This window comes from Stegodyphus dumicola, chromosome 6 (assembly GCF_044657685.1).
Source record: "Stegodyphus dumicola isolate Sdum_Otavi_A_Nest chromosome 6, ASM4465768v1".
In the NCBI taxonomy this organism is placed as follows: Eukaryota; Metazoa; Arthropoda; class Arachnida; order Araneae; family Eresidae; genus Stegodyphus; species Stegodyphus dumicola.
This window is the reverse complement of record NC_140773.1, coordinates 135800232-135814360: the sequence shown is the minus strand read 5'-3', so window position 1 is coordinate 135814360 and position 14129 is coordinate 135800232. Positions and strand designations below refer to the sequence as shown.

Below are 14129 nucleotides of genomic sequence, written 5' to 3'. Positions count from 1 at the left end.
AAACTGCTCATAGCGTGCGCTTCCTCTTATCTGTCGTAAAATGGCCGTTAGATGACTCTAGATGACATTTCTCTTACTGCGTCTGCATGAGTGCAAGATCCTTACCGGCGCGGTTTTTTAATTATGAAACCAATGGCCAAACTTTTCGAACACACCTTGTATAATACTTGAGTAGAATTCCAAACTTTTGAGTACACTTTGCAAAAATGCTTATAAATCATTATTTAAATTTTTATAAAAACTTAATCTTTACTACATTCAATAAATACTATATTTCTGTCTAAAAAGTTTTGAAAAAATTTACTCATACATTTATCATGAAGGGGTTAAATTTGGTGATAAAAATTATGTTTGGATATTTTCAGCATACTAGTTATCAGCGGAGAAAAATGCTCTTGCGTTTTTGATATTGTTACGAAATGTACAGGCGCGGTGAGATAGCTTCCCCGCAAAGCAGTTTTAGGGTTGCCACATTTGGAGAGAAATTGCCCATTTGACGACAAAAATTGGCAATAGGCCATGGACGGATGGAGAACCTTCTGAAACGAATTCTTACCGATTTAGCTCAGAATGTTCTCAAACACCAGCCAAAAGCTATATAAACCCTGCTGGTATGCTGATATTCAATGCAGCGAGAGTTACGTTTTAAATTTAATAACCATGCTTCTTCTTTCTCTTTCCCAGAATCTCTACCAAATTTTCTGGAATTAAAACGCATTATTAATCACCTAAATTTAAAGAAGGCTCCCGGACCAGACGGCCTAGATAATGTTGTTGTTCGACTGTTGTTCAATATTGCACCGGACTTGATCATCGCATATGTCCAAACCTGCTGGCAACTCCGATACATTCCGAAAGAATCAAAAAGAGCAGAAGTCATACTTTTCTTAAAACAGCACTAAGATCCACCTAGACCGCAATCCTACCGAACAATTTGTTTAATACCAGCTTTAGGTAAGCTCTTGGAGAGGGTAATTTTAGGGCATCTGCAATGTTATTTACAGAAAAATAGTATACTACATCCATCACAATATGGATTTCAAAAAGGGCGCTCTACAGAGCATGCAAACTACAACCTGATTTCGTCACTACAATCGAATAGAAACGAGCATTTGCACTCGATTTTGATCAGCAGCGATATACAAGGAGCTTTTGACTCCCTGTGGTGGCCGGATATAATAGATGCTCTGGTCACCGTGGAGTGTCCAGTAGATATCATTTACCTCATTCGAAGTTATCTGCAAGATCGTCATATCCAAGTGACTTTAGATTCAGGAAAATATGATCATGAATTACAAAAAGGGTATCCTCAGGGATCTTGTCTCGGTCCAATTTTGTGGACGATAGTAGCTGACTCTCTTTTGCGACAGTTTGATGGAAAATCAGACTGTAAACTCATAGCTTTTGCAGATGATTTTATGCTAATTGTTAAAGGTAAATCGGGTATTTCTTCTGCGGCTCAAGCTTATCTGGATATCATAGCAAACTGGGCACGAAGGCACAAAGTGATTATTTCTACCAATAAAACTCAAGCAATGTTGATAGGGACATCTAAACCCCTCAAACACAAACCACCTTTAAAATTGCAAGGCAAATCTATTAAATTTGTAGGAAGCTTGAGGTACCTAGGTCTTATTATTGACTCCAAATCTTTCTTGGACGACTCACTTGAAGGCAATCAGAACAAAAGTAATGTCACTGACAATTCACATGAAACGAACAACTAGTAAGAATTGGGATATCTCATCGTGGATTTTAAAAATATGGTACTTGACTGTAATAGAAAGAATAATCTTATATTGTTCAGCAATATGGGCTTACTCTCTCACGAGGCATGAGAAACGACTCTTAATTTCTATTCAAAGATCTTTTCTTCTAATGATCAGTCGAAGTTACAGAACAACTTCCAATGATGCTTTGCAGGTCTTGTCCGGCATTCCTCCGTTGGACTCAACAGCAGAAAGGGAAGTGGTGCTGGCTCGAGTTTTGTGTCTTCCTCTAGAGAGTAAACTATGGAATATTTCATACGATCCTTTTAGTTATGAAACTAGGAGCACAGAACTTCTGTGTCATCCAGCACAAAATGACATTTCATGTGCAATAAGGACAACCTTCTCAAATGAGTCAAAAAGTCACTTCCAGATTTACACAGATGGATCTCATTTGGAACAAGGAACAGGATGTGGACTATGTGTAATTCAAAATGGCAAACCAATGCATTCACGGCATCGAAGACTGAGGCCAGCCGAACTCTATTTTTCAAGCTGAACTACTTTCATTAAAAAAAGCAGTACATCTTTCAAGTCAATTTCCATCACAAGGGGAAATTTACAGTGATTCACTTTCTAGTCTGGAGACCATAAAGGGGGGAAAATTCAAGAAATACAATAGTAGCAGAGATAAAAATCCTTCTTCTTAACCTTCCTGCCCCTTCTAGACTCTTACTGAGCTGCGTTCCCGCTCATAGGGGGATTTATGGCAATGAGTTGGCAGACCAGTTGGCAAAAGAAGTGGTAAGAGGGAATAATCTTCCTCAATATTCATTGCCTTTACCATTTTCTTATATTAAGAAAAACTTTAAAATTTTTGCCAAAGGTCTTGGAAACATTTTTGGTTTCAACAGCAGCACTGTCAACTTTTCTCATGGGACACGGTCCCTTTCCGTCGTTTTTATTCCGATTTCATCTTAAGGAAGATGACAAATGTCACTGTGGAAGTATTGGGTCTCCAAACCATTTTTCTTTTTCTTGACCACTCACCGCTGAATTTCACCTACAAGGACCATCAGTCTTATATTGGAGTGAATGGACTAAAACACTATTAAAATGACAAATTCTTCAGCACAGATTAACTCAAATTTTTAATATTTGCAATCAGATGTATAAGTTTCCAACAACCTTCGCATAATATTTGCACTATGGGTAGCCTTTTAAATTCCCCCTCTTCCCATTTGACATGTTGTAATGATAATTGTGTGTTTAACTTCAATGCATAGAATATTTAAGACTATTAAGTACTGGATGTGCTCTGCACTTCCACATGGGAATAAGTTCTGCATTTGGGAATTGTCTGTTTGTATGTTAATACGAGGGCTATCCAGAAAGTAGATTACGTTTTGGAATAAAAAAATAAACAAAGTATAGGAAACAAATTTTATTATATACAGATGAAAGCCACACTCAAATACTACTTTTCTACATAGTCACCATACAAATTAAGGCATTTATCGTAGCGATGTACGAGCTTGGAAATTCCTTCGTCGAAAAATTCGGCCGCCTGCGCCTTCAACCACTTCGTTACCTCTTCTTGCAGCTGTGCGTCGTCATCAAAACGCATTGATTGCAATTTCGTTTCACAGTTCACATGTTTCACCCATGTTTCGTCACCAGTAACGATGCGATCGAGTAAAGAGTCACCATCCTTATGGTAAGCGTCCAAAAAGTTCAACGCTGCAGCCATTCGCTGATTTTTGTGGTCCTCTGTCAAGATTTTTGGAATCCATCTTGCACAAAACTTGTGGTAACCAAGCTTTTCGCTGATGATTTCGTGCAACAAACTTCGCGAAATTTGTGGAAAACTCAAAGAAAGTTCCGTTATTGTGAAATTTCGATTTTCACGGACTTTAGCATCGACTTTTTCGAGAAGTTCGGCGGTCACTATGCTGGGTCTCCCACTTCGATCTTCGTCGTGAACATTGGTTCGGCCATTTTGAAATCTTATGACCCACTGACGCACTCCACCTTCAGTGATAATGTTGTCCCCATACACTTCACGAAGCTGCCGATAGATTTCTATCGGTTTACAGTTTTTTGCAGTCAGAAACCTTATTACTGAGCGCACCTCGCAGCTCGCGGGATTTTCAATTAACGCAGACATTTCAAACCGTCACAGTATCTGAACGGAGCACAGCACGAACCTCTCACTAGCACGGCTAGATGCAGACTGAGCTGCGCAACGCTCTGACCCCAAGATGGCCGCGCTAGCCCCGCCCCTAGCGGACACAGACGGAAACGTAATCTACTTCCTGGATGGCCCTCGTATTATAGCCTTTAATTATGAATTTTTTTGTTATTTTATTCTTTTTTATTATTTTTTTTGCCATTTTGTTATTATTGTATTATTTTTGCATTTTTGTAAGTTAATTACAATTATTTTTAGCTGGTAAACTGTAATATTCTGACTGTGTAAAAAAAAAAAAAAGTTCATTACAGTTCTTAGAATATCTGCATTTTCAGTAAGAACAGGAATTTAGAACTGTATCTAATTATTTTGTGGGTTATAATGCTTCCTTGTTATTAGAGTTATAATTAAATGTATGAAATATTTAGGTCTATTGAGTTTTGATAGAATTGGTAAATGTCTCTTCTATATTTGATAGAGAGTTCAGTGTTTTGTATTTGCATATAAGAATAAACATCTGAGGATGTTTTGTAGCTTTTTATACGATCTGGAATTATAACAGCCTTGTACAGAATAACTTCTGTATATCATGTTCATTACAATTGGGTATAAGTTTCTGTTTTCCAGTAGATTAACTATTTTAAGCATTGTGAACTATTACAGCCAATTCAACTTAGAGCGAATTTATTTTATTAGCTGGCAAATTGGAATATACTAACTGTAATGAAAAATTGGTTGCAGTATTTGAAACGTGCATTTATATAGTATGATGGACTGATAACTATACTAACTGTAATGAAAAATTAGTTGCAGCATTTGAAACATGTGCATTTATATGGTATAATTGATTGTAATATGTACTGAATAATTTTTGGTATTTCATGATTGTTACAATTGGGAATTGGTTCCTGTTTTCCTGTAGATATTTTTAATTATTTGAAGAAATTGGGCACTATTATAGCCATTTTACAAAAATGATTAGCTATATTTGAATATGTGTTCTTATGTTGTAGGAATACCTGTCAATTTGTATAGATTGAAATTGTTTATTTGTGCTATTTATAATTGTATAATAGAAATTTATTATTTTAACTGACATGAAAAAATATTAGTTGCAGTTTTTTTTTTTAACATGTACATTTGTAGTATGTTTGATTGGTAAATATTCTAACTGTAATAAAAAATTAGTTGCAGCATTTGAAACATGTGCATTTTTATGGTATGATGATTGGTATATAATATGTGCTGAATAATTGTGTATTTTATGTCTATTTTAATTAGGAATTAGTTCCTGTTTTCCATTAGACGTTTTATTTTAGAATATGTGCTTTATATTGTTGGAATACCAGTCAATTTGTATTGACTGGAACTGTTTAATAAATCTGTAGTTTTGCACAATTTAGAATTGTATTGAAAAATTTAAGAATTAGTTTCCTTCTTTTTTTATCATCTGGTAGCCAAGTCATTATTTACAAAACATTTGCTTCTGTGGATCATAGTAAAATAGCGTACATATTACAATGAACTTCCCAATTGCAATTTCGTGATTGCCTTGTGGATAATTGCGACACAGTGTGCAAATTGCTATGGACACACATAATGAGGTGTGCAAACTGTTAAGGACACGAAGTTATGATGTATCGAAGTGGACAAGTAGTATTTACTTGAACGATGAACTCAACAAAAGTGAACATACAATAGCCTACACAACATCATATACTTTGGGCTATGGAACTATCAACTGCCTGAACTGATGTGACTAGCTTACTCTGTATATAACTGAAAAAATAATACGGACACACATCATTAGGTGTTTAACTGATAAGAACATGAAGTTATAACGTATTGAAGAAGACATAGGTTTAAAAACTGGTTAATATATAAGTTCCACTCTCCACAACATAGATCCTATCCATGACAATGTAAATATTAATTGATCGCATATTTATTTTTCATACGGATTATTATGTAACAATTATTGTATAGGTGACATTGTCAATTTAGCATTGTAATATTACTATCATTGATTCAGTGAATGCTGTTGGCGGTGGATGGTAGATTCTTTTCTGTCGCATGGACATGTAACTCTGATTGGTGTAGAACCTTAGGTCGGAGGTCCAGGCGACTGCGTATCAGTGAGTTAGTATCGAGTTGGTGTCTCGTCTAGCGAGTCAATCGAGTTGACAGCGGGGCAACGAGTGCCGAGTGGGTCGCCGAGTGCACGGAAAGATTCTCGTAGTGTATCGCTGTTAGTGCATCGTCGAGAGAATGTGTTGAGCTCCGGGAACGACTGAACCGAAGAGTCGGAAGCTGTGCTCTGTGTGTCGTTGAGTGCATCACAAGTTGTAGCGTGGAGAGTTTCGAGAGTACGTGGAGTTCCGAGAACGACCAAGTAGAGTCAGGAGCTGTACTGTAGTGCTTTGCCGTGAAGCTGTCTCCACCGTGATAGCCTGATAACCTAGAGAATGTGTCGCTGATCGTGTCAGCGTGTTTATAGTAGTTCATTGACGACTGTAAAAACATGTTTTGGAGCTGTCCTGGTTAATTATGTTAAATAATAAAGTGTGTTTTGATATTTCATCAAGTGTCGCCGTTATTCACTCCAAATCTACGAGCCCTGTACGAACGTGAAGGAAGAAAATAATGCAACAACTGGTGTCAGAAAAGAAAAACGTAACAATGTGTTGCTTAGAATTTAGTCAGGTAAAGTTCAATAGGTTTTGGTTTAATTAAGATACAATAACAAGCTGAAAAAGTATTAATTTAGAAGTCAAACAACAAAAAACAGATTTATATTTTCAAATTTTTACAGGGCTAGTTTCGACGGTTTTACCAAACCATCATCCTCGGCTGCAAAAGTGCTAATGAACGAGATAAGATATGGTGATTAAATAAGATCGCTATATCTTATCTCGTTCATTTGCGCTTTTGCAGGCGAAGATGACAGTTTGGTAAAACCGTCGAAACTAGTCCTGTAAAAATTTGAAAATATAATGCTGATTTTTGTTATAAATAACTATGTCTAACTAAGCTATTTCAAGTTCGGCATGCATCAACTTTACTGACCAATGGTATGTCTGAAAACGAATAAAATAACAATGCATCACTAACAATGTTCTTGGGTCCCAGCTAACATTACTTCAAACGAATTCTGACAAAAGAGAGGGAAAAAAAAAACTAGCATTTTTTTTTTTTTTTTTTCAAAATTAGCCCAAGACAAAATAAATCTTCACGTACATTTTGTTTTCTTAAAATTTATCCCAAAATATAAAGTGGGTTTTATTTTAAAGTAAATATGGTAGGTATTTCTGGATTGCCCTAAATTATCATCTTACTTTTTAAGAACAAGTTATAGCACAAATAATCCAGAAGTCGGCCAGTGTCAAGTCAGAAGAAAAACATAAACAGAGTTCGTACACATTTCTACACACGGAAATTAAGTAACATAATTATTAATAAGTTTGAGAATAAAATAAACTTTATGAAATTTATCAAGTAGTGTTAAATATTTTACATTTATAATAGTTGGGCACCTTTAAAAGAAGAAAAGAGACATTTTATTTACATTTTATTAACAGTTAGCTTTATGGTGATTTTTTTTTTTTTTTTTTTTTTTTATGTCTCATTTTGTCACATACTCAATCTAGAGGTTTAGTAAATAGATGGTAGATTTTATTTCAAGCAGCATAGGTTAAAATAAAAAGTGAAATCATAATCAGCATTATTCATAACAAAAGACTGGCTGTTGTCACTGCTGCTACTTCCATAGGCACAGACCCGCTGATCAGAGCAAACCTGAAAGGCCTGATGTAGGCACGGTTGGGGAGGTTTTGAAAGTTAGTCTGGGTCTGTCTGACGCAGTTAGTGTCGTAGCTTCATATATAGTTCCAAAGGTTTTAACCCAGTTAATATATTTTAAGGTTCCAATAAGCCACTAAAGCACTACAGGTGATAAGTTGTTTTGTATTATTTTAAGTCTCACTAGATGTTTTATAATAAGTTTTACATTGATGAAAAATAAATTTTACATCAATTTTTTAATTTTTGTGTTTTATCTTGTGACCACGGTAAGGATTAATGAAAGGCAATATCTCGCTTAAATATGCAGAGATAATTTTTAAGGCTAAGCAGTTAATTACAAGTAATTAAATTAGGTAGTTAGATAACCTTAGTCATTATGGATTTCCATGGTCACTATTAAATAAATTTTATTCATTTTTTAACAATATCTGTTAAAAAAGCCCTGTTAAAATCACAGTCTAATAAAATTTCACAATTAAAATATATGTAATTTATGACATTAATTCTTAAACGATAGAGGAAAATTACACATTTAAAGCTACAAAACATTTATCTTTTATAGCAACTGCACTCAACAAAATATTATGCATCTTTTTAATTTGAGGCCTTCCCAGATATTTTGGCTAATTTATATTGATTTCCTTCTCTTTAACACGTTGAGTGCCACGTCAGCCATTTGTGGCTGACACTAGACTTTCCGTATAGGCCGCTTCAGCCATCTGTGGCTGACACTCGACTTTCTATTTAGGCCACGTCAGCCATCTGTGACACTCGACTTTACATTTAGGTTGCGTCGACCGCCGCTGAAAATTTATTTAAAATTTACTTAATTTTGATTCATTACAGGATTAATGGATTTCATTGAAACACGGTAAATATAAAAACGGTTCTCCATTACTGCTGTTACAAATATGACAACTCTCTTAGTCTTTATTCTGGCCATTACTCCTGACCCTACAATACCAGCACTTTTAAGCAGCGCATGTGGCCTGAACAGGATTGCCTAAGAAATACGCGTGGCACTCAACATGTTAAGCATCTTTTCTAACAATTAGAAATTTGTGTCAATACGCAAACAAATATTGTCACTAGTTTCTGCATACTCTATGTCCTAACTTGTCAACCTCTCCAAGTGCACCTATGACAGTTTACTTGATCTAGTAAAAGTTAAGTTTCAACCCCCTTGACAGATATGAAGCAAATCATCGCTATGACTGAAAGTAACTACAAAGGTTCAAATAAGTCTCTTATTTGAAAAAGACTTAAAACATAAAGGCAGGTTCTTATGCTAACAAAATCAATTACAGCTCATGGTGATGCAAGTAAACAAGAGGAGTCAATTTCAAACTAAAAATGTGGACTAGTGGTCAAAGACTATACGGTAGAGACATTAGGTAAGCAAGAGGGATGAAAAATGAGCAATGCCCTCATTGGGACTCGAACCACGGGCCTCTGAATATGCCCCCAGCGTGCTGACCACTACACTACAAAGGCATGCTAAGAAGACTGGAGAAATACCTTATAATACAATTTAATTTTAATTTAAGCTGGCTCAGTAACTCTGTTGTCATAACAAATTCAAATGTCGGCAGCGGTAATGCAAAGATGAATAAATATAAATTATCAGAGCTGGCAGGAAGTAATGTAGGGAGCAAGTGGAGGTCAAAAGCACATTCTTGTCTTGCACTCCCAAAACCTCAGTTTAAAAACTGTCTATGTGATTTGCATTCTAGTTAGGAAATAGAAATGGGAAATTATAGTAAAGGCTGAAATAAACAACTGAGTAATTTACATAATAATAACTGTACATATCCTTGAAGAATAATTTTCTTTCCCTTTATGAATTCAGTTTCATTCTTCCACGTTTCCTTTTCATTTTAGAATTTTTTGATTTAATTAAAGATTTGCGTTATTCTAAAAAAGTTAAATGCATTTAGAATGTATATAAAAAACTGCTCATTTCTTTATTAATATGAAATATATATGGTGAGGTCTGGTTACAGTGCTGGTGCGGCATAATTTTTAGAATTTAGTGACACACCGAGCAACAAAATCTAGAAATGGAAAACTTTTGAAATTTAGAACAGGCATTGGAAACAGAATTTAGAAAGGCACCAGACAGCAGAATTTAGGATCTACAGAGATTGCATCAGGTGGCAAATGCCTAGCGCCAGCCCTGTGTATGATGCATTAAGATATGTACGATGAATCTTTTAAATTGTTGGTTTTCAATTTCTTTATTAATAAAAAATGTTCATATGATAAGATTAGAAGCATTTTTGATATTTTCCATATTGTGTCTAGTGAAAAGTCAAGAGATTAGAAAAAATGAAATAATTTCAAAATGCTTATTTATGTTTCATTCTTACTCAGAAACTCGAGTATCCCACCATTTATACTGGAAATAGGAACAAATTATAACCCACGAACCCATAAAAACAGACAGAAATTTCAGATGATTAAAATTAAGGACCTTCTGCCAATTTTGGCCGAAATTAAAGACTTTTAAGGACTAAAAATCGATTCCAAAAAAAACTAAGGACCTTTAAGAACTCTTAAAGACCGTACAAACCCTGATAATGCTTGAGCCAAACTGATTTCTAAGGCTCTATATAAAAAGAACATCTTGGTTAGAAGTAATAACAGTAATGGTTTCACTTTCTGAAGAAATGCTCTGATGCTGGCAGCAATTATACTAAAAAGAGTTGAATAACTTTAAGCTTTAAAAAAACGAGAAAAATTAACTACATATCTGAATTATTTCTGGAAAAATAAGACATTTTTCCTCCTTGTGTTATAATTTATGTTAATAATAATAAAATATATGCAACTTACTGCGTTTGATGGGGTACAACTAAAAAACCCAACTGGGAGAGAAAGGAATATACTTGGTATTTTTCACACCTTCCTTTAAGTATCATCGCATAGGCTTCTTCAGTACTCATTGGCATTTCATTACGCTTGATTTCCAGGAATCCCTGTTAAAACAAGGTGAAAAAAAATCATACCTAATATTTCTGCTACAAATATGTCTCTAACTAGCAAATTGCACGGCTAGCCACCAGAAGCAGTTATTATAAAAAGAAAAAAATATATAATAATTTTAATGAATTTGGCAGTAATTAATAATTATAGAAATAAAGAATTGCCTTTATTACTTTGAAATTGCTGAGTTTTGTTAATCAATAACAGAGTAAGACTATACGAAAAATTAAACATCTTAGCACTTTGTGAATAGCAGTACTCTGGCACATGGAAGATAACAATATTTTAATTTGGGCAGTGGCAACACATTTGTTTTAAATAACTAAGTTTGATGATTAAATCTGAAACATATCTTTTTGCAGAGTCAAGCTTTAAGCTTTTATATCACAGTTTTTAATCAAAAGTTAATTAAATTTGGACGAAATATGAAATAAATAAAAATTGAAATTCAAAATTCAGGCTGTTCGAGTGCAGAACTGAGTGTTCAAAATTTGATGGCTCTTTGGAACTGCCGTTATTTCGCAATGCAGGGAATATACATACTTACATATTCTTCACAATTTAATAATAGATATGATTACATCAGAAAAGAAAGGATCATAATTTTTTCTCATAAAAATACTTACATTTTCTAGCAGAAAGATACATTCTTCTGGACATAATGCTATTTTGCTGTTCATATTTCGCCCCATATGTTGCACAAATTTTCCCTACATTAGAAAAAAAAAAAAAAAAAGGATATATATATATTTTCAGTGATACTTGTTACATTAATTATTCTCTTATCTTTGTATTCAAACATATTTCAGCACAGAGATGAAATTTGCAGAAGGATCTGCTCAAATTTCCTAGAATTCATATTTACTGTTATTCAAAGTTAATTCGCAAATAAATATAAATCATCTAAAAATAATGTTTTGAAAATAGTTTTGAAATAACTATGCTTAGATGTATTTTTATTGCAAAATAAAAGTTAACAATGATCCTGAAAAGTACCATAGTGTTACTATGCGCATTCACATATGAAAATAGGAAAAAGAGATTGCTTATTGTGATCATCAGTTAATAAATTCAAAACATTATAGTACAATGATTTTTTTTACACTGAATTAAAGTCATCAAATAAAATCAAAACAGATCATAAAAATTACCAAATGACACAGAAATATTGCCAAATATGGGATTAAGTTGCCAAACAGCTTAGTTTTGGTATTAGTGAACCATTAAAAATTAGTTTTAGTTTGGCATAGATTTTGAATAACTCTAATGATTTTGAGGGCGATCAGATACATGTCCCTATTCTTAGAAGCATGCCTTGCATTTAAGAACTAAAAAAAAAAGTTTCTTCTCTGTGTTTTGTGATTTATATTTTTATAAAAGTTCTGTTTAGGAAGTGCTCATTTTTTATTATATTTAACCCCTTTTACTTACTTTTACCATTTATAATCACTTTTACTCTCTTTTGATCATTTTAAAATTATGGAGACTAATAAAAGGTACAAAGATCTAAGGAATATAATATAAAGATCTAAGCTGATATATCAGATCACTATGACCTACTCCCAAAAATCAGTCAACGGAATGGTTCCATAAAGTTAAATATTTCTTAACCCCTCTGATACAAGATTATTAAGAACTATGAAGATATTTTTTGAAAATCAAAATAAAATTAAAGTTAAACCGTGAATGAATATGTAATGCGGAAAATTACAATAATGAGAAAGCACTAAGGGTTTAGTTTACCAAAGCACTTGTAAAAGATGTGACAATCAGTGATGCACTGATGAAGCAGAAAGCTCAAGAATTAACTTAAACAAGAAAAAATAATTTTCCAGCAACATTTCTATTGGCTGGATCAACCAACAGAAATGTAGTGGGGGGGGGAGAAGATACCAATTTAACCTGCAGCGAGAACATGGCTTTCAAATGAATGGTGTAAACTGCCTATGAAGTACTTTCCTGAAAACATTTATAATGCTGATGAAATAGGTCTGTACTATCCTGCATTGCCTCAACATATATAGTAGTTCTTTAAAACTCAGAGTTCAAAAGTATCTAAAATATTGGGAGATTAAATGACTATTTCATGTTGCATCAGTATGTGTGACAAAAAAAAAAAAAAAAAAAAAAAAATTAGTAACAGAAAAAGAAAAAACCCCTCAATGCCCATGCAACCAGTTCTATGCTCATTCCTTTCATGGGAACTGGTATAAATACAGCGGATGTTTGTCAATTTTTTAACCTTGTAAAAAAATGCTTACTTTCTTAACCCCCAAAACTGTTATCTTGAAATTCTAATGTTTCCCCCTGACTTTTTGCAACATTACCCTATGAATGCTCAATATTTTGCAGTTATCAAATTAATGTACCTCACACAAAGGTCTTGTGTTTGAAGTTTCCTAAATTGTATTAGAGGGGGGAATTCAAAATCTGCTGATATATGCTACATGCATGCTGAATCTTATATATTTACTGCATTTCAATCAAAACTGATAGTTAAAAGTTGATTGTTTAAATGATTTTAAAACTAATATATAAATTATACCAGTGCCCATACTGAGGGTACCTCACCAATAGATGACAGCATTGGGCTTCTCTGCTCTGTGGGTTATACTGTTCAAAGGTCTCATGTTTTAAGATTCATATATTAGAAGGTGCAAAAAAATCAAAACCTGCAAATATATGACATACACATGTTGAACCCTTATATATTTACTTCATTTCAATAAAAACTGATGATCAAAAGTTGACTGTTAAAAAACCATGAAAGTACCTCCCGAATAGATGGCAGCACTGAGCTTCTCTGCTCTGTGGGGTGAAAATATTTGTTTACAATAATTGTTTATGAGGTAATATAATACAATTACTAAAGTTCAATTTACATGTTGTTTGTGATTAAATATTATGTTCATGGGAGAATAGAGAGTTTACTGATTCTGCTCTACGAATGAATAAAAGTACTTCAGTTTCTTCCAATCCTTTGCTTATTCCAGTCAAGCTTCTCCTTCCTCTCTGTTTAGCAAAAATTTTAATCAACATCTCTTTTTAATTTTATACTTTAATGCCTTGTAATATAAAAAATGAATCTTTTTATATAAAAGTGTTTCATATATATATATCCTTCAGATTAAGACCCTGATGCTCGTATTCTGATGGCAGGTTATGAGCATTGCACATGTATGCACATCTTATGATTTTACTAAAAATGAAATTTTTATTTGCACTAATATAACCTATAAAAATTAAATATTTAATCAAAATCACTGAAGGAAATCCAAATAAATTTGAAAAGCTATAATTCTCAAAAATTTTTAACTTATTATTAATTTCTGCTATTTCAGTGCATAACAGAAACCTTCATTTCTCTTTAGAAACCTGCCTCAAAATTGCTATTAAGGATTAAAAAGTTGAGCTTTAACTACTCCCACCTCCAAATGAAAGCA

The 14129-nt window shown here is 33.6% G+C and overlaps 1 protein-coding gene across 2 annotated transcripts in view; it reads right to left on the bottom strand.

The window, feature by feature from the left end:
* The window catches only part of Tsen54 (tRNA splicing endonuclease subunit 54), a 108280-nt gene that overhangs the window by 20058 nt on the left and 74093 nt on the right, over positions 1-14129 (bottom strand). For both annotated transcript variants that reach the window (XM_085818908.1, XM_085818909.1), the window contains 2 exons: positions 11313-11396; positions 10537-10679 (listed from right to left, as the gene is read on the bottom strand). In XM_085818908.1, the coding sequence (XP_085675034.1) occupies positions 10537-10679; positions 11313-11396 (227 nt within the window). The remainder of the gene's footprint in view (positions 1-10536; positions 10680-11312; positions 11397-14129) is intronic.